The following is a 27,858-nucleotide window of genomic DNA, read 5'->3' as shown; positions in this document are numbered from 1 at the left end:
GGAAACTTGGTAAACTAATAATTATAGTTACTGTGCTAAATTTTATCTATAGAGGTCTTCACCAAGTAGCATGGACTTAAAGAGAAGACAGGAACTAAATCTGCTTGAGTAAGTACAGGAAGGCATCATGGAGGAGGTGACTTTTGTGTTTTGAAGGGTGGGCAGGAGTTCTCAGTGTTTTGAGGCTTCCCTGTGTTATGATGTTATCAATTTATAGCTTTTCATGTTTACTGAAAATTCTATGCAACCCAGCCTTTCAAACTTTAATAAGTTCTATGAACAAATTCTAGGTGGTGAGGGGCTGACAAAAGAATGTGACCATATCGGTCACCACCTTTTAGGAACTTACCATTTTGATAGTAAGGAGCATGCCTACATATGTAACAGTTAAGTAACTTTTCGAGATGAGTTCAGGAATTGGCATAGGAAACACGGCTATCTCCTTCACTGCTCTACCTCTGGTTCTGATACTGCCCTTGGCACTCAGTAGGTCCTCGGTAGAGGCTGGTTGACTATAGGAATGCTTAGCGTGAGGGGGAGATTGGATATGGACACTGAAAGCAGGGCCATGTTTGAATAGGCAGAGGGGAGAGTATATACTGTCCCACATGGCTTCGTTTTTCTCACGGGCACGTTTGTGTCCCCAACTAAATCACAAACATCCCAGGGGAGGGGCTATAGTTTATGCATCTGTTATATCCAAAGGAAACTAGGTATTTAGTAGATAGTCACACATATTAGCTGGATTCCAAGGCGAGCTAGAATTTCATCAGCCTTTAACTAAAAAATTACGAAAATACTAGTGGGGGGAAAGGATGAGTCCTTTTGAATGTTCCCAAGTTTTTCTCTACCCAAACTATATGTTTATTTATGTGTAATCCACATATTAGGGAATAAACGTGTGTTCACTGATACACGTGTGTATATACACGGTGGACATTGTCACCATCCGTGTGGAACTTACTATTCTGTGGTTGAACAGAACAGACAAGATAGACAAATATCATCATTTGAAATATAACTTCAAGAACTCAAAAGCAAATTTTGGCAGGTTAATCTGGGCCCACGTCCTGGAGGAGGAGAAAGATCTGGAGCTGTTATTGGAAGCTATGATCATCAAGGTGCCCTGAAAAGGTCAGAATTTCCTAGAATTTCTCACTGCTCTCCCTGTTTGGACTTGTGTCCTTCAGGCTAGTGGAACATTAGCTGCATTTGCTTGCTGGACCAGATTGCTCTGTGTTACATCTGTAATGGAATATCTCTTGCTTTGCTAGGGATAGGTCTGTGTGACTGACACTCTGCGTGAATCTTGTTTTGGTAATGCCAAACTGTAACGATTAAAATTCTGGAAGACCATTCCTCTGAGGTCAAGTTCTTTGGAGTATACCTAGAAAATGTCAGAAGCATAAACTGAGCAGGAGAGGTTTAAAAATTCACTGGCCTCAGAATGTGCCGATCTGCCCTGTGAATAAGCAAGAACACAGTGGGCTTCACAGAGCAGGATCTAGGTACCTAGATAAGAGTTAGATATGTCAGTTAGATGCATTAGTATGGAGGGGAGAAACTACCAAGTGGACACAATGTATTCTAGGTCCTAGAATGGTCTGTTTTGTGAGGCCAGGCTCATGTCCAGTGGGAATAAAACTTCTCCTTCTACAACTCTTCTATTCTGCCGGATCTCCCTGCCCCTACCCTGGGTTCCCACTAGCCTACCACTGGGGTATCCATTGTAATCCCTTTGATTTAAGGCAATCATAGCATGGGGCATTCCCTTTGAAAATACGAGAGAAGTAATGCTTCATGGAAATGATGTTCAATTTTTTTTTCCTTAACAGAAAACCCCTTTTGTTCCTAACAATAAAACCTGCTATGGCCGAAACAGAGGAGGGGGCCTGGGCCTTCCCCCTCGGCCTCACCCTTGCTGGGCTGGTCTCTGAGACATTTGTGCAGAATCCTGAGGCTGGTAGGAAACACTGTTTCAAAAGCTTTGCCATCGGGGCGCCTGAGTGGCTCAGTCCGTTAGGCGGCTGACTTCCGCTGAGGTCATGATCTCGAGGTCAGTGAGCTCGAGCCCTGTGTCGGGCTCTGCGCTGACAGCTCAGAGCCTGGAGGCTGTTTTGGATTCTGTGTCTCCCTCTCTCTGCCCCTCCCCCGTTCATGCTCTGTCTCTCTCTGTCTCAAAAATAAATAAATGTTAAAAAAATTTTAAAAAAAATTTAAAAAGCTTTGCTGTCAACAAACCGACCATACATACTCATTTGTGGGACAACTGGGGAAATTGGAATATGGACGGGGCCAGACGATACAAAAAACTTACTGCTCATTTTTTTAGGTATGATATGGTATCACGGCCATGTGAGAAAATCTCATTTTTTTTTTAAAGATTCCTATTCCATGATGTCTGGGATTTACATAAAAAGAAGTAAATATGGAAACAAGAAATAATGTTACGCCTGGTATGGTTTTATCATAATATTCTTTCTGAAAAATGCAAAAGCGATGCTTCAGGCTGTGGCAGTCATGGGCATCACTAGGAAGGAGCAGATTACCTGCACAGTTTTCCTGGGGACCTCAGGTGCCAGCTGCAGAGCAGGGCACAGAGACAGTGGTGGGGGAGGGGGAGGTCTCCTGCATCCTTTCCAGCCACTCACCACCTAGGGGTCCTGGCAGGACACCAGACTGCACCCTGAAACTCTCCTTAGATAAAGGATGAACAACATTTGTTAACATCAGGTGCTGAGCTGGCCCCACGCACATCCTCCTTGGCTGTTGGGCCCCTCCTCCTATCTCCTCTGAGTCGGCAGGAGCCTCTCTGTGCCCTGCTCTAACCTGCTCTGACCTGGCACCTGCCGCCTTAGAGGAAAACTGAGCTGATTAATGTGCACCTTTTCTCCCTCTCCCAGGTATCCAGGGATCCTAAGAGAGTGGCTCTCGCTACCAAGGAAGCTGACAGAGCCCTGCTGGAGCAATACTGCCCTTTCCCTTCGGACACCCGCCTTCGACTGCCCACTGGCGGAAGCCAGCACTGTTCTCGCTCCCCCTTGCTCTGTCCTCTGCCATCATCAGCCTAGGAAGCTGAGTTGTAGAATCTGAGAGAGAAGGGACTTCTGAAACCAAGAAGTACAGCCCCCCCAAGCAGAGCAAGAATCCCCTCAGATGTCGCTGATGGGTGGGGGCCACCTGGCTTTTGCTAAAATGTTTCCATTTGAAATCTTTCCCACGAACATGTACAGAATGCTCCTCCGTGTCAGGCACAGCACGAGGCACTCATCAGGGTCAGACACCAGTAATACCTCCCAGGGACAGTGAGAACTCAGGAGCAAACAACCCAGAGACTTCCCGCAGCCCAGGACATTTAGACGCCCTGGCCTCTGGCTGCACACCCTGCGTCTGCACACTGTGGACCGGCCCATCTCCCTGCGGCAGCGAAGCGGTGCCCGGCTGGCAGGTGACTGTCTGTTGATGAGGGTGTCGTTCCTCAATATTCTGTTTCTTAGCTTTGCAAGGTCAGGAGCTCAGGTCCTGGGGGATACAGACCCATGCCAATCACACCCCACAAGAAGCCTGTATGCCAGAAGGGCAATTTACAAATGGGCAATGAATGGGCGTGGCTATCCGGTGACCTGGACATTTACATCTGCCCTCTGAGACACCCATTTCCCGGAATGGAATTTATAACCAGGAGGTTGCTTGGTGAGCGTGGAATCCGCCCAAAGGAAGGGGGATGGCTGTGAAGGAGGGTTTACTCAGGCTGCGAAGAGAGAGAGGAAGGGCTCCACTCAGACCTTTTTACACCCAAGAGTGGACTCTTACCGACACGCTTCTTTCTAAACACCTATTTGTTTGTTAGCCACGTAACGCATCTCGAAAGATTACAACTCTGTTCATCTCAACCGTGCTTTCCTAAGGTTGTCTTGAGATTCTGGGGGAGGGTAGGTGACTTAATGGCCATCTGGTTAGCACCCTGACCCAAGGCTCTCTAATGTGCCAGTTGTAACATTTCTTTTTTTTTTTAATTTAAAAAATTAATTGAAGTATAGTTGGCATATATTAGTTTCAGGGTGTACAACATAGTATAGACAATTATATACATTATGAAGTGCTGACCACGGTAAGCGTAGTCACCATCTGTCACCATACAAAGTTATTGCAATATTATTACTATATTCCCTGTGCTGTACTTTTCATCCCCTTGAAGTTCTGGCATTTCTATACCAATATATGGAGGGAGCAGTGAGGAATGCAGCCTGGTTCTATTAATAGATGTCAGAACAGGGGTTCCCGACTCTTTCTTTTTGTAAGTTTGAGAGAGAGGGAGAGAGAGCAAACAGGGGAGGGGCAGAAAGAGTGAGAAAGAGAGAGAGAGAATCCTAAGCAGGCTAGGTGCATGCTGTCAGCACCATGCAGGGCTCAAACTCACGAACTGTGAGATCACGACCTGAGCCGAAACCAAGAGAGTTGGACACTTAACCGACTGAGCCACTCAGGCACCAGGATTCCCAACTTGGATGCAACAAGGGCCAGGTACGTATAAAGGAGGAAAGCAGGCTGGATAAAAGAACAATTTCAATGGGAACTTCGGTATAAATATGCTTCCTGATGTTCTTTACTAAGAAAAAATAGCACAGGTGTGAGAATAAATGGCAACTGATACTCATTGTGGGGGATGGGGGAACACAATTGTGAGTCCTGGGGACTCTGGCAAACCGAAAAGGCCATCTCCCTTCTCAAAATGACCACTGCTCAGCTCCAGCTGACAGTGGCCACATGGAAATGAGGTCCTGAAATGATCAGATCTGATTTTTTTTTTTCAAGACAAGTCAGTAATCTGGATTTTTGGGTGAAATCACCTGATTAATATTGACAGCCGGTTCAAAAATCTTTGCAAATGCTCCACTAAACAAAACATGCCAAGGCCAGGTTTAGTCAGTCAATTAGTTTAAAGCTTCTGCTGCATATTTTTAAAGGATCCCATGATTGAATATTTTTTTTTTTTAATTTTTTTTTTCAACGTTTATTTATTTTTGGGACAGAGAGAGACAGAGCATGAACGGGGGAGGGGCAGAGAGAGAGGGAGACACAGAATCGGAAACAGGCTCCAGGCTCCGAGCCATCAGCCCAGAGCCCGACGCGGGGCTCGAACTCACGGACCGCGAGATCGTGACCTGGCTGAAGTCGGACGCTTAACCGACTGCGCCACCCAGGCGCCCCTCATGATTGAATATTTTTAAAAAATGCTAGTTTAACAAAATAAAATAGGCAGAAAAAAACAGGTGGATTTTTGCTGTTTTTTTTTTAACCATAGAGCTTAACAAGGCCGTTTAGACACTGATAAGATAGACAAACATGAATAGAGAGAGATGTGTGTTTGATCTCCAATTCAGGCTCAGCGGCTTCACACAGACAAAGCCCTAAGATCAGGGTCTAAAGGTGGCCAGGTGTATCCATTTCCGGTAGCTCATTTGGCTTCATTTTAGTCTGTGGCTTTTTTCTGGTCATTCCCCTAAGCCAAGGGGTACCTTTTTCTGAGGTCTCAGAGCCCAGGCACCCATGCTGACAGCAATGGAATTCAAGATCAGAGACAGTCGTCCCCACTCTAGAGGGATGTTCATATTTCTTACCTAGCTCACTTTTCCAGATTCTATAACAGTTCAGCTATTTTTAAAAAAAACGTTTATTTTTGATAGAGAGCATGTGCAAGCAGGGGAAGGGCAGAGAGAGGGAGACAGAGGATTCAGAGCGGGTCTGCTGACAGCAGAGAGCCCAACGTGGGGCTCGAACTCATGAGCCACAAGATTGTGACCTGAGCCAAAGTCAGACGCTTAACCGACTGAGCCACCCAGGCGCCCCTAGAATAGTTTAGCTCTATCCAGAAGCTGTAGTTCCTCTTCCCTGGTCAGTCTTACCTCCTATAATGACTTCCTTCACTCTTGCTTTATCCCATGTCCATCATCCCGTGTGAAATCTGCCTCAGAACTCACCACTACCAACCCCTCCAGAAGTACCTCCTGACTTCCTTCCACCCACCCGCCTCCCTAGCTGGTTCAGATAATCTCATAGAAAGACTAGGCCCATATTTAGGGCCCAGCAAAGCAGAAACCAAAAAGATAAGGAAAGAGCAGCTCTGATGAATTTTTCCAGAAGGTTGCAACCAGAGAATCCAGAAGGAAGCTTTTCAAATGTCAGCATCCATGTGAGCCTTCAGGGTTGTTTCATTTTGACTCGAACTCAGAAAAGGCTGACCATCATCTTTGTATGGCTTGGGGTCTCTGCCAGCATAAATGGAATCAGGTTTTTTTTTGTTTTTATTTGTTTGTCATCTGTAGGCTTCTAGCGTCCAGAAGGAATTGGAGACTGCTTGCCATAAAAAACCACATCTGTGACCGGGGTTGACATGTGGCTTCTGCCTCTCTTTTGCAGCAGCCCAGCCCTTATCTCAGGCTAGGCTTACTGCCAACACCTCTGAATAGACCTCCTGCACCCAGCATCCCTCACAAGGCCATCGTGAGCCTGGCTGCCAGAATAATCTTTCTAAAACACACAGTGATTATATATTACCTTCCTGCTTTTTTGTCATCTCCACCTAACTACATTGAAAGCTGCCTAAACACATTAATTATACTTCTTTACAGTTCCTATGTCGTGGTGATTCTCAGACTTCAGTGGGGAACTCATTTAAAATGGGGCTGCCTGGTTCTCATCTCCAAAGACTCTCATCCGGTAGGACCAGGGTGAAGTTGGGAATCCGCCTTTTATTTCCGGGCAAGTACTTGCAGAATGTTGTGTTGCCAGAGGTCTATAGACTACAAACTGAGAAGCATTATTTAAAATAAAAATTTTTAAATGTTTGTTCATTTTTGAAAGACAGAGAGACAGAGTGTGAGTGGGGCAGGGGCAGAGAGAGAGGGAGACACAGAATCTGAAGCAGGCTCCAGGCTCTGAGCTGTCAGCATAGAGCCTGACGCGGGGCTCGAACCCACGAACCACGAGATCATGACCTGAGACGAACTCGGACGCTTAACCCACGAAGCCACCCAGGCACCCTGAGAAGCATTATTTTTTAAATCTGGTATAGACCTAATAAATGGATAAAAGTTGAGTTGTTCTGGAATTAATGAACCTGTACTTTACCTTCCCTGGAAAGATTTTATTTCTCCATTTCCTTCACCCCAGCATCTGGTAGAGTGTTGATTAGTTTCATGCTTAAGTGATTTTTAAAAATACTCTGAGAAGAAAAGAGGAGGCAGGGGCTTCTCAGTGGCTTTCACTGCACACCTGGAGGTGGGGAGGTGGTTAGCAAGGTGATACTTTGGAGACAAATGGCATTGTCAGTGATATCTGGCCATCCGTCCCTCCCATATCTGACCGCCCACACCATCATTTGCCCCTCTGCTCCACAATGCCAAAAGTAGCTATTAATTAACAGAAATATATTTTAGGCCCTAATTTCCCACCTGAAAGTTCACTTCCTATAAATAAAAAAGAGAGCCACAGCTAGGAGGAGTAGCAGAGAAAAGCAGTAGCATTAAAAAATAATATGGTGTGCATTTCATTGAGCACTTACTATGTACTGAGCTCTGGTAGGCACCATGCACACATAATCTCTCATCTTCAAAATAACCTGCAAGTAGGTATTAAGTGTCCCCATTCCATAGATAGGAAGGAAAACTGCCTGCCTACCTTCCATGACATCACAAAGACTCACGCAAGGGCAGCTGGGAAAAAACAAAACAAAACAAAGCATGAAAACATAGCCACATATTCCAGAGTTAATCTTCAGCCACAATTGTAATGAAGCTCCAGAAGGAGAAAGAGGTACAGAGGGAAGAAAAACTCAGTCTAAAATCTCTTCCGAAAGAGGTAGGAAATGACCCTTCTGTTCCCAACTGCTCACAGGCTGACTTTTCCTTGCATAGGTATTAATACCCCCAAACAGGCCTTGAAGTGCTTGGGGGCTCTGTAATCTATTTAGTTCATTACAGCCAAAGAGGAGTCCTTAAAGGTAATTGACACATCCTCGGGCATGGATTCCATTTAATAGATCAATGTTACATAACTCAAAAATAAAAACAACTCCCTGGCTCAGAGCACTCATCAACAAAATCGCTGTAATCCCAGGCTTGAAATCTCTGCTCATCTTGGAATGTCCTCCTCACCTCTACTTCTGAACTATAGTCCTTCTGGCCACCTGGTGAGGTTCCCTCTCTGGGGTTCCCCATGCTCAACAAGTGGCTCCTAGACCCTGGTTGGTATCTCCCCCCACCTTCCTCCACTCACTCTTTCTACCCTCCACTCCTCACCCCCACCCAGCATTCTCCTCTCACAGGATTGGCGTGCTTGGTCACATGACAATAATGTCTCCTGCGGCCAAATGGACATGCTCACTTCTCTGTATTGCTTCCAAAGTCACCCCACCGGGTGCTAGGATGGGTTATAAGGTGTCCTGCCAGAGGGGCCTCTGCTCTGTGTTCTCTAGCACACCTGCTGGCAGGTATTTTTCATTTAACTTGCTCTTCTAGTTCATAAATATTCCTGTCCTGAGGATCCCAGCCCAGCTGGCTTCTGGGCCCACCATGCTATCTATGCTGCTTTGAGAGGCTCTCACACACACACATTGCGTGTCACCCTTTCCTCCTTGGATGAGTTCCTTTCCCATGGGGGACAATGTCTGGAAGGTTGGGAGAAGGCCATCAATCCCCAGCATCTCAGAGTCTGAGCCTTATAAACAGCCATCAGCCCCAGTGGGTCTAGTCATTAATGCTCCATGAAGGCCCTAAGCAAATACAGCCTCCAGCCTACCATTCCATACTCAGTCCATTTGGCCCAAATTCATAATGAGTATACAAATGAATCCTTTGCTACATATATTTATTGACTCACACTGCTGGCACACGGTCTATGTTCTCTGAACCCTAAATTAGGATGCACAATCCAAGATAAGTCTTGCAAGAAGCAGACCATTTGAAATCGAGTATGTCTCCGAAAGCCTGGGACATGTGGTCATAAGTTATTTAAGACACAAAAGACATCTATCAGCAGCTCTCTGCACCAAGTGATACATTTACTACTTTGGTGAGGAGGCATGGAAAATCGAGCGTGACCAAATTCCCAGCAAGATCAGTTAATCGGCACTGTGAGGCTGGGAAGGAGAGCCTTCCTTGAAGTTCAGGGCTGTGGAGGAGGGGAGCCTTGAAAGCTGGTAGGATCTGGATAAGGCAACAGGGGGAAAACAGCGTTTTCAGTTGAGGAGAACGTCAAAGCAAAGGTGTGGGGACAAAGGCAGCAATGTGGACAGGAGATGCCACAGGAGACCAGCCTGAGCAAAGCAGAAGGTTCATGAGCAGTGGTGTGAGAGGCCGGGCTTAAGACATTTAGTGTGATTTAATAAGCAGGAAACCACATGGCTGGGTGCACAGGGAAAGGTTGTGATGGGAACAGTGTTTCGGGATAAATGATCAGGCAGCAGAAAAAGTGGGATCATTTGAGGGGCATTCAGAGGCCAGGAGATCAGCTAGGGGCTAATGTCCTTGTTTGGGTAGCAGCTGAGCCACCCGCTGCTCCGGATGTGGAGAAGATTGCCCAAACCCTGACCCCACACACCGTGTGACGTCCGTATGCCCTTGCTCAGTCCTGGGTGCCCTGGCTCCCATGTCAAACTCTGCTAAATGTTCATTCTGTGCCTTACACTTTTTCCTTCAGCTCTGCCTCATCAGTGACCAAAAGGAAATCTGTTAAATCCAGGCGTGAATTTAGGTCCAACCCTGGGAAGGGGACCTGGGTGTGGGGGGCATCTTAGAGAGTGGCACGGCCTCTCAGGATAAATTCTGTCACCTCACGTTCCCACAACCCCCTGCAGCCTGACACTGCAATAGGACATGCTGATGCCCTCTGTGGGGCAGTTGCTGAGACCAGCTGCTGGTCAGGACTCGGGCTCAGGAACTGTCCCCACAAATTTAATCTGGCCCATGACTTTGAATTTCCTGGCCCCTTTAGCTCTGAATTTTTTGGAAGCAGCGCTCCCTTTTGGGTTAGGTACTGTTTTTTAGATGGTCTGTTTTAAACATAAGTTATCTCCTGAGAAGGATAATATTTGGCTTTAACAGCTCACCATGGGTCAGGATAGGGTGGAATCACTCCACCAAAGAATCACAGAAGAGGCATAGCAGATACCTTAGCACTCAACCAATCCGACCACCTCAGCTTATATGAGAGGAAATTGAGGCCAGAGTGAAGAGGTGACCTCATCACGGGCACATCCAACTACTGACAGTAACAAGGGAAGAGTCCGGTTTCCCAGCTTTAGACCCAACGATCTTTCCCATTCTTCCATCCATCTTTCCAGCAAGTGTTTCTTGAGCACCCACTGTGTGCCAAGAACCATGGTAAGAGCTGGAGGTACCGTCATAGAGGATGAATAATAGACCCCTTGGTCATTTCACACGGCCTACCTGTACCCATTAGCAATATGAACCAGCTCCCCCCACCACCCACCACCAGTGGGGCACGGAGTAGGGAAAGGTTGATGAGAAGATAAACAAGAAGGAAGGTTGCTAACGTGGGCTACCATCAACCCATCCACCTGCCCAACCTGGGCAAGAAAACTTGCCGTGGGGGACCCTGGACTGCTGGCCATGGCATATACTGGGAACATGGAAGGAGGGTGGGGCAAGAAGAAAAAGGAAAGAGGTGCAGGTCTCTGAAAACAGGCATGTGAGGACACTGGCCACAAACTTCCCTCTGCCTGCTGAAGAGGGTAGTGGGGTAGCTACATGGGCCTTCCTAATGATGCATGTTGAGACTCTATTTCTCTGGGGTGGAGTAGGGGGAGCACTGGAGGTGCAAATGGCACTTGGCAGCTGTCCCCCCCGCCTCCCCAACTCTTGGGTTCAGCAGCTGTGCCCCTCCCAGCCCCAACTTTTGCCCCCAACCCCAGGGCCTGTCTTCAGGGCTCCTAGCCTCAAACAGTCAAGCCTACAAAGTCAGATGGGGACTGTGCATCTGACTCTCTGGGAGTCACTGCCATCATTTTATTAAATTCCAAGAAAACTGAATGGAGATCTGATCGCTACAATGAGCTTAAAAGAAAAACTAAAACTTTCTCATGAACTGATGGTAACTAATCGGAAAAGTTTCAATCATCCTGCAAAGGAAGTCAAGGGTGCTGTTATGTGAGCACAACAGAATCATCTCCTGTTCTAAGAAGTCATGCCAGAGAGCTAAGCAGCCCTGGGAGACTCGGCCCCAGCATCAGTGACACTTTCCAGCACTCACTTGGCCTCTCCTCCCTGAGAGCTGAGGTCTGCCCCGGGGCCAGGCAGAGGGAGCACCATACTGTATAAAGGCCACTCATCTTTAGCTGCCTGCTATGTTTCTGAGCGCTGGGATGCCCGGGCCCTGGATCCTCTCACCTGCACCTCTCACAGCCATGTGTTGAGTGGGATGTGGTCTGAGAGTTTCCCAAAGACGCTGCACATTTGACCCTGGCCCGTTGGGACTGTTGGAATTTTCAGTGGCGTTAGAATCACTCGTCAGATCTACTCTCCAGAAAACCTATCAAAAGGTAGATTATACACTATGTAAATCATTATACTTCTCTCTCTACTTTTGTGAATATTTAAAATTTTCTACAATAAAGTTGAAAAAAATTAAAAGAACATTAACTGGCAGGGATATTTCATTTACTCATTTGTACCTATTAAATTTTGAATTAACATTTGACAAAAGTTTATTGAGCTTCTCTGTTACACACCAAGCACTGAGTGGCCTCATTAGATTCAGTACTGAAACTTTTGCCTCATGGCGGTGGGTCAGTTCTCTATGGGTGAGGTCTGGGCATTTTTCACTTTGTTCAGGATATTGTCATGTGCAGCCAGAGTGGAGAATCACTGCCCTAAGGGGGTGATGGGGCAAACAGCACATGGGTGGACTTGGGTTCTGGCTCTCACCTCTGGTAGCCATGTGATTTTGAGAACTTCATTTGTGTCTTTGGTTTTCAGGCTGGACTTTATTCTGGAAAATGAGAGAATGGAACTGGACAGTCTCTGAGGTCCTTTCCATCACTCCTCAGCCTCGTGGTCTGAACCAAAAATAAGTCCCTTTCAACTCCAACATTCTGTGACTGTACAAGCTATTTTATGGTGAGAGGAACAAAGTGGAAACTTTCTGGGAGTCCCTGGAATCCACACTGATTAGGCTATCCTCCCTTTCTTTACATCCACTCTTCTTATTCGTTGGATGACCGCAATCTCAGAGTTAAACCGAGTTAACAGAAGACAGTGGCAACACCAAGGCCTGCTCCCGGCTGTAAAAGATGCATTAGTCCCAGTAATGGCCCATCACCCAGACCACTTCCTCCATCTAGACATTTATGGGACTGTGAATCAAGGGTTACCCAGGCAGACAGACCAGTGCCTGCTGGAGGACGAGTATGTCAAGAAGGGACCAGGCAACTCTGTGAAATGACAGCTCTGGTAATTAACTCAATGTGTTCTGAGTCCCAACCAAGAAGAGATCTCTGCAGACAAAGCACCCAGAGTTTACAGGAGAAAAATGCCCTTATCCACTTTCTTTTGCCCAGGTCATGGTGTGGCATAAGAGAGGTACATACTCCATTGTTCACTGGCCAGTAATAACACAGGAAGGATTTTTATTTCACCCATATGGCCAAAATGGAACATTATTAAGGGAAGAGATGTTGTTAAATATATATTCTAATAAACAAACTTCATTTTTCATGATAGCCTATTCCTGAAAACACAATGTTCAAGTCGAATGTATGGAAACTGAACATTCCTTTCTTCTTTAATTACAGTGACGCCTAGAAATCATTTTGATTTCTCTGCATCTTAGTCTACTAGTTAGTAATGTACAAACCAACATTCAAATCCAAGGAAGTAAGTCCTTTTGTAAATGGTTAGATTAAATTATTTGAGGATAGGGGCGCCTGGGTGGCTCAGTCGGTTGAGTGTCCAGCTTCGGCTCATGTCATGATCTCACAGTTTGTGAGTTCAAGCTCACCGTCAGGCTCTGTGCTGACAGCTCAGAGCCTGGAGCCTGCTTGGGATTCTGTGTCTCCCTCTCTCTCTGCTCCTCCTCCACTCGTGCTCTGTCTCTCTCTCTCTCTCTCTCTCAAAAATAAATAAACATTTTAAAAAAATTTTTAATATTTGAGGATAAATCATGTCTTTTTTAAATTATGAATTTTTTTTGGTGGAAGACTTTCAAAATCTTTATTATTACTTAAAGACTCAACTTTCAATTTATACAAGGTCAGCTTCCAATGGGGACCCACAAGTCATGTTCCCATTACTACATTGGGAAGATAGGGATAGAGGAAGTATGTATGTGAGTGGTGAGTCAGTGTTGAAGGGTTTTATATGCTCATCTACCAAAGAGAAGGCTAATAGGTGAAATCAAGAAGCAGTATGTGTTTATTATTTAGAAACATGGAGCTTGATAGCAAATAAATCTAATAATGAGTTTAAAAGGGTGATCTCTGTCCAGAAACACAATAAATCAAGTAAAAAGATCAACAGCAAAATGGGAAAAAGAATTTGTAATTTAAATGTCAGACAAGGGTTCATTACCAAAGTATATAGTTTCCAAAAAATAAAATAAAAAGGCCAACAATCACAGAAAAATTCACTACAAATATCAATAATCATTAGAAAAGGAAATAAGAATGGCTCCTGACATTAAGATGTTCAGCATCACTCATAATATCAGGCATGCAAATTAAAACTACACTGAGATATTATTCTTATCAGTTTGGCAAAACCCCATGATTTAGGAACACACTGTTGGCAAGACTATGGGGAAACAAGCACCACACCCCATACATTCCTAGTAGGAACGCAAGTTGATCCAATCCCTAGAGAGGAGAATTCGGCAATATATAGCAAAACTCTTCATGCAAACACCCTTTAACCCAGCAATCTCATTTCTAGAAACCTACCACAAAGATATATTCACAAAACATGGCAAGAAACATATACAAGGCAATTTACCAAAGCACTGCTTGTAATAGCAAGTCTGGATACAACCAAAATCCCCATCAAAGGGGCCTGGATAAGTACGATACATCTACAAATTGGAGTGACACGCAACTACAAAAAGGAAAGAGGAACAACTATGTTCTCCTATGAAGTGCTATTCTCTCTACTTTTGTAAACGGTTACAATTTTTTAATAAAGCCTTTAAAAACAGAAGAAACTGATTACCTCTAGGGAGTTAAAAATAGAGCAATAGGGAGGAGGGGATTGCTTTTTCTCATAACAACCACTGTAGAATCATTTGATTTTTTAATACTATGTACATGCAAAACTAAGTATATTTTTAAAATTAAAAGTGAAGAGAATGAAATAAATATGATACTTAATGGGGAAATGTTAGAAGCATTCTCATTAAAGTCAGAAACTCAATGATGCCTGTTCTTCAACTTTGTGGTGGAGACTTAGCCATCACAATAAGACAAGAAAAAGAAATAGGAGCAAATGGATGGAGAATAAAAGACAAAGAATGATTGTTGTTTGTAGACAATATTAAATGCACAGAAAATCCAAAGTAATTTACTAACAATAAGAGTATGTGGCAAAATTGCTGAATATAAGAACAAGGTACAAAAATCAATATTGTTCCCATACACTGGCCATAACTAATTAGAAAATGTGATAAAACAAAATTATGTATATAATGTCAACAGAAACTGTTAGGCTTAGAAAAAGAAATCTATCAAAAGATGGAACAACACTTATGAAGAAAATTATAAAACATTATTTAAGGACATAAAAATAAATCTGGTTAAAATCATAAATGTGAATTCTCCCCAAATTACTCTTTAAACTCAATGCTTCCAACCAAAAGTTTACCAGAATTTTTTGGTGGAGCTAAACATATCAATTTCACAATTTTTTAAAAGCTTATTCATTTATTATTCCTGAGAAAGAGATTGTGCGTGCACACAAGCAGGGGGATGGGCAGAGAGCGAAAGGAAGACACAGAATCTGAAACAGGCCTCATGCTCTAAGCTGTCAGCACAGAGCCCACGCAGGGCTCCAGCCCACAAACTGGGAGATCGTGACCTGAGCCGAAGTTGGACGCTCAACCGACTGAGCCACCCAGGGGTCCCCACAATGTTAAAATTGTGAAAGATATTTTGAAAAAAAAAAGAGGAAATCTTGTTTTCACCATACATTAGGGTTTATTATAAAGCCTCAATACCTAAAATAGTGAAATACTAGAGCAGGGATAGAAAATAAACCAATGCAACAGAAAAGAGATCCCAGAAATAGGCTCATACATATTTTGAACTTGATATATTATACAGGTGACAGTTAAGAAATGACGGACTACTCAATAAATGAAGAATGACTGGGGGGCAGGGAGCTCCTGGGTGGCTCAGTCAGTTAAGTGACTGACTTCGGCTCAGGTCATGATCTTGTGGTTCATGGGTTGGAGCCCCGAATCAGGCTCTGTGCTGACAGCTCGGAGCCTGGAGCCTGCTTCCAATTCTGTGTCTCCCTCTCTCTCTGACCCTCCCCTGCTTGCCTTCTTTCTTTCTCTTTCTCTCTCTCTCTCAAAAATAAGTAAAACATTAAAAAATAATAATAAATGAAGAAATTGGTTCACCATGTGGAGAAAAAAATGAAGTTAGATTCTTACCTGAACATACACAAAAATATTCTGGGTAGCTTAAAGACCTAAATATGAAAAAAAAATGTTAAACATGTTAGAAAGAAATATTGTGGGGATATCTCTGTTCTCAAGACAGGGAACACAGACAGAAAAGCAGAAGTGATAAAAGAAAGTACTGATGACACTGAAATTTAGATTTTCTGTGTCACAAATGACTCCATAAAGAAAGTTAAAAGATAAGTGGCAGATTAGAGAACTATAGCTGTGACATATCACAACACATAAACGTTCACATCAGAATGTGTAAAGGAGCCCTACAAATCAGTAAGAAAAATAACCTCATCAAAAATTGTGCAGGGGCGCCTGGGTGGCTCAGTCGGTTGAGCGTCCGACTTCGGCTCAGGTCATGATCTCGTGGTCCGTGAGTTCGAGCCCCGCGTCGGGCTCTGTGCTGACAGCTCAGAGCCTTCTTCAGATTCTGCGTCTCCCTCTCTCTCTGCCCCTCCCCTGCTCTTGCTCTCTCTCTCTCTCTGTCAAAACTAAATAAACATTAAAAAAAATTTTTTTTAATTGTGCATAGGATATGAATAATTCTCAGAAGAGGAAACCCAAACAACAAATAAATATAGGCAAAGATGCCCAAAATAACTAGAGATCAGAGAAAGAAAAAATAAAATCACAATGAGATGCTGTTGCACACCAGTCGATGGGTGAAAATGAAAACAGCTGAAACGCTTGACTGTGAGGATGTTGAGAAAGTCAAGTGCAGCTGGTGCGAGAATAAATCGGTACAACAAATTTAGAGATGAAAGTTAGGATATGGTCCTATCTGATCGAAAATTCATACATTGTATGACCCAAGAATATTGAATACCCAGTATATACGTCTGGCTGTACACCCCAGAAAACTCTCACACATGAACATAAGGAGGCATTCGTAAGAATATTCATTGTAGCATTTAAAAGAACAGGAAAAAAAGGAGCTGGAAATCAATTGTAAAAATAGGGTTTGGGATAAATGTGTTATGTTCTTGTACTTGAATACGATGCGGCATTTAAACTGAATGAATTAGATCTATCCTACATACCGTCAAGGACGGATATAAAAAATAAAGCACAATTTAAAAAGCAAGTTGTGGAGTGGTTTTTCGAGTATGATGTCATTTACGCAATATGTAGTATTTTAAAAACATGTTTAACTATATATATAGTTTTTTTTAACATTTATTTATTTTTGAGAAAGAGAGAGAGACAGAGGGCGAGTGGTGAGGGGCAGAGAGAGAGGGAGACACAGAATCGTCGCAGGCTCCAGGCCCTGAGCTGTCAGCACAGAGCCCGACGGCAGGGCTGGAACTCACCAGCTGCGAGATCACGACCTGAGCTGAAGTCAGACGCTCAACCGACTGAGCCACCCAGGCACCTCTAAATATATATAATTTTAATGGCTATATCAAGAAATAAATGGGAGCAAGAAAATGGAGACCAGCTAGACAGCCCCTTAGAGAAATTCCGCTGTGAAGGACAAGAGATTGCTACAGCTGGAGTGTCTGGGGAGGGTTATGTTGTTTGTTTTTTCTTTTTCACGGGCAACACTAGAGATTGCCTGCAGATAGGAATGGGCCAGTAGAGACTTGAACTTATCATTCATAGAGAGCAAGAAATCCCTGAGAAGGCGGAGCCCGGGCTGAGGTGCACAAGACTATGCTACAGTATTTGGGGGCAGAAATCGTGTGAACCGTGGCAGGGGGATGGAGTGGAGATGAATTCTAGGTGTCTAGGAGATCATCTCTTCAAAAGGCGATGGTAACTGTGTGGGCGGGTATGTGGGTGACGCCAGAAAGTGGCATGTGGTTTGATTAGAAGGTGAGACAAGGGGGCCTCCGAGGAATCATGGACCGTGCGCTAGGGGTGTTGTCACTCCTTTTTTTTTTTTTTTTTAAGTTTATTTATTTATTTTGAGAGAGAGGGCAGCGTGAGAGGGGGAGGAGCAGAGAGAGAGAGAGAGAGAGGGAGAGCAGACTGCATTGACAGCACAGGGTGAGTCCGAGACAGCACAGGATCTCGAAGTCCTGAGATCGTGACCTGAGCCCAAACCAAGAGTAGAAGGCGCACGCACTGAGCCACCCAGGTGCCCCTGCTGTTGTCACCCCTAATGAAGTTCTAATCTGCTCAGGAGACTGTCCCAATAATCCACGTCGTTTAGCTATCTGTCCCCGGAGCGCCGGTGCCGCTCACATACTGGGTGTTAGTCGGAAGGGCGCACCGCGCGGGCCTAGTCCTGCCTCTCCTGTCTGCCGGTTCTGCGACCTTCCAGAGCAGCCCCTGTCACTTCTCTGGACCGGTTTTCTGCCCCACAGGGTGGTTAAGTGCGTTCGTTGTTTTGCCGATGAAACACTGCGCGGGGGCGGCGGGTTAAGACGTCTCCTGCGGGATTCCTCCGAGTGCCGCTCGGACCCAGCGCCCCGGGCTCCCAGGTCCAGCCCCTTCCGCTCCGCACCTGAGTCGGATCTCCACCACCGCTCCCTCTCCACGCCCGGCCTCGTTTTTTCTTCCTCCCTGAGGACCCATGTCTTCCACCAGTGGCTGTGGCCAGAGGTCGCTACCAAGGGCTCGAGGGCTCCCTCTGGGGGCGCCACCTCGCCCACCTGGCCACCCCTGCAGATTCTGGACCCTTCGCGAACTAACAGGGACCCCGGAGCAGGGGGCATGCCCAACAGCGCTGCCAGCCTTAGGGGCCCCGCGCGTGTGTGTGTGTGTGGGGGGGGGGGGGGGTCACCACCCTCCACTCTTCGCGTGCGCACCTGTTTTGAGAGATGGTCCGACGGTTCCAGGGTGAGAGCGCAGAAGAGGTTGTCTGGCCAGCGGGTGAGCGCTTGCTTGCGTCTTCTGCTTCTCTGGCTCCCTGTCCCTGGTCCGCTGCCCCCGCTGTCCCCCCCCCCCCATCCCTCTCCACCACTCCCCCCCCCACCCCGCCTCTCGGTCCTCCTGTGGGCTGCGTGCGGGGGAGCCTCACTCCGCCCTTCTCTGCGGGAACCAACCGGCGCGCCCGGGGCGCAGGGCTCCTGCTGCGAGCCCATAAAACCCGGCTCCGGGCGCTGCGCTCCCGCTGCCTCTGGTCGCTGCTCCCGGGGGCTGGCGCTGGCTTGGCAGGGTCATCCAGCACGCGACGCTGATGGTGTGGACCTCGCCTCCAAGCAAGCTTAGGGACATCCGCTTTCCACTTCCAGAAAAGTTGGGAGAAAGTGACTTTGGGGTGGATTGGGAAGTGGTGGCAGCGCCCCAGGCTTCTTTCCCTTCCAGAAGCCTCACCCTGCACAGCCCCATCCATTCTTCTTTTCCTGACACCCTGTCTCCCTGAGCCCTTCTCTCTCTTCTCCCAGGTCTCCCCTCCACATCGTCGATCAGCCTCTGCTCCGTCCTTGTCTCTTTCTCTCTCCTCCCCTCTATCCCGAACCTCTTAACTATTTCTATTTTCACCATCTTCCTGCCATCCCCCTTCTCTTCTCTCCCCGTCTGAAACCTTTCCCTCCCCACTCCGTTTCAGCCATCAAACGTCTCCACTAGCCTCCACACCATCCGTAGGTCCTTCCCTCTCCCTCCTCCCCTCCCCTCCCCCCACCCCCAGCACACTCAACCATGGATTCTGGGCCTGCCTGGGCTGCTAACCCCACTCCCGGGGGCACCTTCTCCGTCCCCAATGCCACCACACCCTGGATGGGCCGGGATGAGGAGCTGGCCAAGGTGGAGATCGGAGTCCTGGCCGCGGTCCTGGTGCTGGCGACAGGGGGCAATCTGACTGTGCTGCTGACCCTGGGACAGCCAGGCCGCAAGCGCTCCCGCATGCACCTGTTTGTTCTGCACCTGGCCGTGACTGACCTGGGTGTGGCCCTGTTTCAGGTGCTGCCCCAGCTGCTGTGGGACATCACCTACCGTTTCCAGGGCCCTGACCTCCTCTGCCGGGCCGTCAAGTATCTGCAGGTGCTCAGCATGTTCGCCTCCACCTACATGCTACTGGCCATGACGCTGGACCGCTACCTGGCTGTTTGTCACCCCCTGCGCAGCCTCCAGCAGCCCAGCCAGTCCACTTACCCTCTCATCGCCGCTCCCTGGCTGCTGGCTGCCATCCTCAGCCTGCCTCAGATCTTCATCTTTTCTTTGCGGGAGGTGTTCCAGGGCACGGGGGTGCTGGACTGCTGGGCAGACTTCCGCTTCCCTTGGGGGCCTCGGGTCTATATCACCTGGACCACCCTGGCCATCTTTGTCCTGCCTGTGGTCATGCTCACGGCCTGCTACAGCCTCATCTACCACGAGATCTGTAAGAACCTCAAAGTCAAGACGCAGGCCCGCAAGGTGGAAGGAAGGGGCTGGAGGACTTGGGACAGGATGTCGCCTTCTGTCCCAGCTGCCGCCACACGGGGCCTGCCATCCCGGGTCAGCAGCATCAGTACCATCTCGAGGGCTAAGATCCGGACCGTGAAGATGACTTTCGTCATTGTGCTGGCCTACATTGCCTGCTGGGCACCCTTCTTCAGCGTCCAGATGTGGTCCGTGTGGGACAAAGATGCCCCTGACGAAGGCAAGTGTGTGTCCGTGTGGGAGGCGTGAGTGGAAAGGAGCAGGGAAGGGAGAAAGCAGGGCGACGAGAGGGTTATAAGGCCTTCCGGGCCAGGCAGGTAACAGATGAGTGAAGCAATTATGAAAGGGGTGGGGGAGTCCCTGTTTCACATGAGAAGCTACAACTCCTGACCAGCCTCCTGGTGCTGTGTGAGTATCTTTTATGTAAAATCTCCATACTTTACAATTTGGGCACCTAATTTAAACACTTAAAAATAACATGTGGCCTTAATGAAGCATGACTGTTGGCAGTTTGGGTCAATCAACTCCCAGTTTCATACATGAGCATTAGAATCATAGAATGACCGCGTTGAAAAGAATTTTCAAATTGTCCAGGATGACAGTCTGTGACCCATGAGCTGTGTTTGTCGGTGCTCTTCCCTTTCGAGGCTGGACAAGACTTTAAACTCCTTCCCAACAACCACTTCTAATTAATTAGCATGTTGGCACACGACAACCCTGAAATTTCAAGCCTGAAATTTTAACCCCTTCATTTGGCTAATGGGAGAGAGAGGCTCAGAGAGAAAATGTGACCTGCGCAAGGCCACACAGCTAGGGAGTGGCGAAGTGAGGGGTAGAACCCAGGCCTGCTGTGTCTTCGTCTTTTTCCTTTACCCTACGCCCTGTTCATAATCCTGGCTCTGGAAGTGGTGAAGAGAGGGGACTTCCTCCTCTAGGTGAAAAACAAAATGGGACCCACCATGAAGACCATGTTCCAATTGGCACATGGGAGGCCGTGCTGTTGTCTTTTTTCTGGGGGGAGGTAGATGGCAGCCTCCTGAGCTTTAGATACTGCCAGATGGTCCAGCTATCTGGGGATGAGTGTGTACTCAGGAAGGTAGGGCTGTGTCTGGGCAGCCTAAATGTTGGAGAGTGGTGTTCCTCCTCTCCTAAGAAGAGTGCGGCATGGGGACACGTGCAAGTCAACCCATCTGGGTGTTTGTGGCTGGGGTGAGTGTGTGTTCTCCAGTGCATGTCTTGTGCATAGCCTGGGATGTATATTGGGTACAGCATGTGACTGCCCTAGGGAGGCCCTGTGCACAGGTTTTGGGAGCTGGAAGCTTCCTGAGAGTTTGCTGACCAGCAGATCCAGGCTACCAATTCCTACCAGCCCTTAGGGAGTGGTTCCCCCTTCCCTTGTGCTTTTGTTTCTAACCTCATTTTGCTCATCCTGGGACACTCTGAAGCCAAATATACTTTGCTTTTCTGGAGAGATTAAATAAGGGCCAGGCTGTTCATGAATTTAACACAACCCTGCAAGAGAATTGTGAGAATAATACCAAACTATTATGGTCTCATTTTATCCCTTCTTTTGGACATCCATTTGGACAAGAGGCATTTTGCAAATTACCCTTTAAGCAATGAATGTATTGATTCTAACCAACTGTAGAGACCACCCTGCTCTACTCACACACAGAATAGAAGGAGAGAGGGCTTCCTAGTGCCAAGCACATTCAGTCCTTGGTGCTTAGTGGTGGCCTTCTCTGCTGTATGTCTGAGTAATCCGAGACTCGCAGAGGGGAAAACGCTGGTCCAAAGTGCCACTGCTAGTAAGAGGTGGGGCCAGGACCTGAGTCAAGGTCTTTATAGGTCAAGCATTATCCATGACATGGCTTTACTCTCAGCCCAGCTTAGCTAATGACGCAGGGTGGGGGGCAGGGCATAGTCAGTTGCCCCTTTATCAAGGAACCTACAAGAGGATGCAGACCCTGCCACCCAGCCAGTGCAGGCTCCCCTGCTTGCCTGCTGTGTCACTATGATCACAAGCCTGTCCCTCAGTACACCAAGGGCCTCTCTGAGCCAAGAGAACAGAGACAAAGTGTTACCTTACAGACAATATGCTCTCTCAGAAAAGCGGAAGCCCTTTGGGGCCCTTCTAGTCGGGCTGAGATCCATTACTTTAAACTTACTTTCCAGTACACCCAGTTCCTCTCCACAGCACGCCAACCTCCTGACCTCCTGTCCCTGAGTGTCTGGTTAGAGTCTACCTGTCTCCTGGGCCTTGCTCCTGCCCCCCAACTCTCGGCTGAGTTTCTGCCAAGATACGGTGGCTGCCTAGGGTTGAGCATTGTGGGTCTGCCCTTAAGGGCTGAGAGGTGGAGCCTCTGTAGACTCTGGTGTTCATGGCACATCTCCAGGCCCTGCGTTGGGCCTGGCTTAGATGGGGCCAAATCAAACAGATGTTTCTCAGGCAAGGCGCTTGTGGAACCCCTCCATCCCTGGCCTAATCTAGGCACTAAATATGTATCGATAGAGTGGATAGGGTGAACACCACCCCGTTGGCCAAAGCAACCTCCCACAACTTCCGCATCATCCAGGTTTTATGTTAGCTGGGGAGCAGGCCAGGATGTAGGAAAAATGAAGGAGGATCTATTTTTATTGAGGCTGGTCCCTCCACTACGGACAGGTACTCGCCCCTTGCCCTCACTTCTCTGCCTTACATGGGTCAATCCAGACGCCTTCAGCTTCTCACCCCTATGATCTACGTCTTCTGTCAAATGTTCTTCCCTCTGTAGCCACACCTAGGAGCACACCTATGGGAGAACCAGAGTATCTGAAGACGTCACAGTGCTTTACAGAGGAGGCAAAGGGCTTTGCCTTTGAGTGTGTTGGTTGAAACTTCACAGAGGCACAGGACTGCTGTCTTAGAGTCAGTAGACCTGGCTTCGAGTCTATGCTTCCTTAAAGCTCTGACATTGCTTTCAATGATTCTATAGCCTCTGCCAAAAGGCAAGGTAATGCAGTGTGCAATCTACGCCTCATGTAACAGGGTGTGTCTAGCCAGAGGTCAAGGCCTGTCCCAGAAGCTTTCCTCCTGGCATGTGGAGCTCATGTAGTCTTCAGAAAGAATACTGTGTCTGGAAAAAATCTTACCAGTTTGCACTCTCCCCTTTTGACCGTCCAAGAGAGAAATTCATTTTTCCCTGCAGGATGGTCCATTCCCTGGGTATAATCTCTGAGGACACAGAGCAAGTATTCATCCAGGAAGGGATGCTTGGGGGCCCTGTACCTGGAAGCTGACCCTCCACTGCAGTTGGAGATGATGCCATGGCACCTGCAGGGCAGTTAGACTCTAGATGCCCACCCAGGTCCCCAGCAATGGCCTGGCACTGTCTGTGCTCTCATGCTCAATGACTGAGTGACAGAATGAGGGGGACTGTCCTTGAGGGGTCAAAGAAGACAGAATCCAGAAGACAGTGTGCACCTGTATCTACAACATAAATGATATTGGGGGTCAAAGGGGCCTGAGCTTGGCCTAGAATCACAGGTATTTTCCCTGCATGTCTTACAGAAGTTTTCTCATTCTAGATCTCCATCCATGAGGGGATTCAAGTTCTAGGTTTTGGAACAAAGACACTGTCTCCTATTTAAGCTGGTCCTGTCCCTCCCTGGCTGTGTTTACACCTTGAAAGTCAGCTTGGAGGGGTGCCTGGGTGGCTCAGTTGGTTAAGCAGCCGACTTTGGCTCAGGTCATGATCTCGCGGTCTGAGTTCAAGCCCTGTGTCGGGCTCTGTGCTGACAGCTCAGAGCCTGGAGCCTGTTTCAGATTCTGTGTCTCCCTCTCTCTGACCCTCCCCGTTCATGCTCTGTCTCTCTCTGTCTCAAAAATAAATAAACGTTAAAAAGAAAGAAAGAAAGAAAGAAAGAAAGAAAGAAAGAAAGAAAGAAAGAAAGTCAGCTTGGAGCAAACCTTAACTCCTACCCTTACTCTGTGCTTGCAAACAAAACCCAGTGAGGTAGGACTCTGAAGCTGGAGTCCCAGCTTCAAGTCCCAGCTGTGCTGCTCCCTTTCTTTCTCCTTCTTTCTTTCTTTCTTCCTTTCTTTTTACTTTTTTAATGTCTATTTTTGAGAGACAGAGAGACAGACAGACCATGAGTGAGGGAGGGGCAGAGAGAGAGAGGGAGACACAGAATCCAAAGCAGGCTCTGGGCTCTGAGCTGTCAGCACGGAACCTGACACAGGGCTCGAATTCATTGACCGTGAGATCATGACCTGAGCTGAAGTCTGGTGCTTAACTGACTGAGCCATCCAGGGGTCCCGGCTCCTTTCTAACCAGAGAACTCAAGCAAGTCCTTTCTCTCCTCTGGGAACTGTGTTTTGTCCTCTGCTCGGTGGGGGCCTGGACTCTCTCCCAGGTCCCTTCCAGCTCTGTGATTCTAAGGCTTCTTATGCTTCTCCTTCTGCAGATTCAACCAACGTGGCTTTCACCATCTCCATGCTCTTGGGCAACCTCAGCAGCTGCTGCAACCCCTGGGTCTCCATGGGTTTCAACAGCCACCTGCGGCCATGGCCGCTGTGCCACCCGGACTGCTGCGGGGGTCCCCGGCCCCGGCCACGCCGGCAACTCTCCAGCCTCAGCCTCTCCAGCCACCACACCACACTGCTGACCTGCTCCAGCGGCCTGCCCGCCCTCACCCTCAACCCCAGACTCGGTGGGGGCCCTGGGACCGAAGGGTCACTGAAGGACTCTGCGCAGGTGGATGGGGAAGCCTCCACAGAGACCGGTGTCTTTTAGGGAACACGTTCCTTGAAGTCTGGCATGCCTGCGAGGCTAGTGGAGGGTCTCTGCTCATTTCAACACTGGGTGTAAAAGCCGGGAGGGCCAAGGTTGGAGTTGGGGGAGCCCAGTTTGAGGTAGGGTGAGGGGCCCAGAAGGGCTGCCCTACCCTTGGTGTTGAAGCTGCCTCTGGTGTGTGGGCTGCCCTTATTTGCCCCCAATCTCAGAGGCTGGGAGTCAGCGAGAGTCAAAACATCTGCTTCCCTGACCCTGTGCATTCGCAGAGTGTCTGGGAACTCACCCCAGATTTCAGGCAGGCCGAGGACGGCCCTATCTGGGCCTCCACAGGGGGCAGGGACTCAGGCTGGTCTCCCACCTTGACCATTTGTCCCCCATCCTAATCTGACTAGCACACCCAGCCCAACCAGGAGAGGGGAGAAGTGAAAAAGTGTGAAAAGTATTCTGTTTCTCTATCTAGATACTGGATTTGTTTGTTTGTCTGTTTGTTTTGTAGAAGGAGGCTTCTTCAATGAAGGAAAGCAAACGGAGGTGGGTAGAGCAGATAGATCAGCTTTACCTGCTATGCCCACCTGTCTAGTGAAGGGAGATGTGGGATTTAGTGCAGCATCTATAACTAGCAAAAATTCTGCCACTGCTCCCTGTACCATCCACCTCTATAGGAGGGGTGACAGGACAAAGTAGATGCTCAGTGGAATACCCCTGGGAGGGAGTATGAGAAGGACAAGAAGAAAGGAGCAGATGAAAATGGTCACAATAAAATTAAGAGTGGACGAAGCCTCCGAAGCAGCAGGGATCGGTTTCTTTTCTTCTTCCCCGAAGGGATCCACACTGCACCTTCCTCTGGGGCCACCCAGAGGGGACATCCGTACAGAAAGTGGGGCTGGATCATGGCTCTGGATTTCCTCAAGGCTCTTCAGAGCTTCCCTACGAACCATGCATGCCGCGATGAAGTCCGCAGCCCAGGATTTGAGACTCAGCTCTGCTTCCAGGTAGCTGCATGACCTCGGGCAAGTCCCCTCCCTTCTCGGGGACTCCGTCTTCTGACCTGTTAGGACACAGATGATCTGTAAGATCTTTGCCAGCTCTAAACTGTCATGACTTTGCAAGACTACACTCTATGGAGTTACAGTAGAGCCTTTCTAACCAACAGGCTCTAGAAGAATTGTTGGATTTTCATGACAATGATATTTATACCCTTTGACTCAATTCTGGTCATGATGGATCCCTCCATGGCCACACTGTCTACTTTTGGTCTCAATTCTGTGATGTTGAAGCTGGGAGAGGCAGTGGCGTGGGGAGACTCTGAGGCTTTGCCCTGTTCCTCCTCGTTACCTCCAGTGGGATTTAGATCATGGGGTGGTTTCCCCACCCTAATTCCGATTCTAATCTAAGGGATAGCCTTGATAATGGAAAGAGCATCAGCTGAAAAGTCAGAAGAACCAGATCCTGGTTCTACCATCACTGATGACCAACATGGGGAGAAGTCTGGCTTATCCTTCACCTCTGTTATGAGGGTCAAATAAGACTGTGGATGTAAAAGTGGTTGGTAGAGGCATGAGCTCTCTACTGATGTAAGGGGCTGATTATCTACCTTGAGAGAAGCTCTAGGGAACAGATTCTCTTCCCTCTACTCCTAAGGAAGCTGTAGGGAATGACTGTAACTTTGGGCTTTAAGAGGTCACTCAGCTCTGAGAAGCCTCCTTAGGCTTCCTTAAAAGATAAGAACTCAGTAAGCAAAGTGTCCCAAGCCTTCAGTGCTAAAGAACCAGAGAGTGGGACACAGACCCGGATGGGGCCAAGGCTCAAGGCAGATGTGAGGGCCCATGGTCTCTCTTCACTGCATTCTGTTGCCCCTGTCAGTTTCTGACATCCAGCCACTTCTTCCTTGTCCATCTGTCTTGGCAGAGCTGGGCTCAGGAGCCTCCCATGGCAGTATGAGTGCTGGAGTTTCTCCTGGCCTTCGTGTGTAAGCCAATGACCCTGCCGCTCACCCCAAATCCCTGTCCTTAGTGCCTAAGTACCGAGTAAATCATTGCTCATCATGATGACTGGGACACCAGCTTTATACTCCAAAGACCTGGGTTTGAGCTCTGCTCTCACTCCTTTTCTAGACATATGAACTTGGGCAAGTCTTCTAATCCCTCTGAGCAATGGTTTCCCCATTTATTAAACAGGAACAACTAACCTTGTTGGGGACGGGAAGGTTGTAAGACCATAAACTATAGAACACTCTACTGATGTTAGAGAAGACAACGATGCCTCTGGTGAGTGACCTCCAGGGTCCCTGTGGGAAGCAAGAAGGATGGTCTCTGCTCTCTCAGGTCAATCTCACTTCTGACAGCTAAAAACAGGCAAAATGGAACCATGCTGTCTCTGGGATAGGCACTTCTGTAAAATATTTATACATCCTGTGGACTCTGTGAAATACAGTACTTCAGTCCCTTAGAACCCATGTGGGAGCAAGGGGCAGAGGGTGGGCAGGGCAGAAGATGGCAGGAGGAGGTGAATTGGTGGACTGTGGAGATTTCTCAGAATGGTTTTTTTCTGATGTATGGTATAAACCAGCAATTTTCCAGATGTCTATGTCTGTGATTTGTATGTAAATAAGTCTTTTATTTATCAAGGAGCTCTAGACTCAGCCCAGGCTGCAGTAGCTCACTTGGGGTCAAGAACCTGGAGATGCGGTTTAAATTGACCAATAAAAGTCCTTGATAACCAGGAAATTCCTGGGCATCTTTGTTTCCTAGGAGCAGTGACAATGAGATATACAATATGAAATAAAATTTGCTCTTCTTCTTCTTTTTTAAATGTTTATTTATTTATTGTGAGGAGAGGCAGGGAGAGAGGGAGAGAATCCCAAGCAGGCTCTGTGCTGTAAGCACAAACCCAGGAACCAGGAGGCCATGATCTGAGCCACAACCAAGAATGGATGCTTAACCTACTGAGCCACCTGGGTGCCCCAGGTTCGCTCTTCTTGAGTGGGGTGGTGATGGGGAAGAGAGTTTGAGGGTTGGGGAGCCACCTTCTCCCACTTGAGGGAAACAGGAGTGTCCTGGGATTTGCCCTGGAGCCACAAGGTGGCAGTGTGGAG

At 47.7% G+C, this 27,858-nt stretch overlaps 1 protein-coding gene across 1 annotated transcript; it reads left to right on the top strand.

Moving 5' to 3' along the window:
* The first annotated feature begins 19,269 nt into the window (after positions 1-19,269).
* AVPR1B (arginine vasopressin receptor 1B) lies at positions 19,270-24,764 on the top strand. Its single transcript, XM_047841122.1, has 2 exons — positions 19,270-20,209; positions 24,436-24,764. Exons 1-2 carry the CDS (start codon positions 19,270-19,272, stop codon positions 24,762-24,764), a joined length of 1,269 nt encoding a protein of 422 aa, XP_047697078.1.
* Positions 24,765-27,858: the final 3,094 nt, after the last annotated feature.

The sequence above is a fragment of the Prionailurus viverrinus genome, chromosome F1 (genome assembly GCF_022837055.1).
Source record: "Prionailurus viverrinus isolate Anna chromosome F1, UM_Priviv_1.0, whole genome shotgun sequence".
Classification (NCBI taxonomy): Eukaryota; Metazoa; Chordata; class Mammalia; order Carnivora; family Felidae; genus Prionailurus; species Prionailurus viverrinus.
Note: the sequence above shows the minus strand (reverse complement) of the source record. Positions and strands in the feature narration are given on the sequence as shown.

Bases quoted from the DNA above. Each gene is read 5' to 3' on its own strand.
- AVPR1B (XM_047841122.1), top strand. From the start codon at position 19,270: ATGGATTCTGGGCCTGCCTGGGCTGCTAACCCCACTCCCGGGGGCACC. The intron at 20,210-24,435 runs GCAAGTGTGTGT...CTCCTTCTGCAG, and splicing joins CAAAGATGCCCCTGACGAAG to ATTCAACCAACGTGGCTTTC.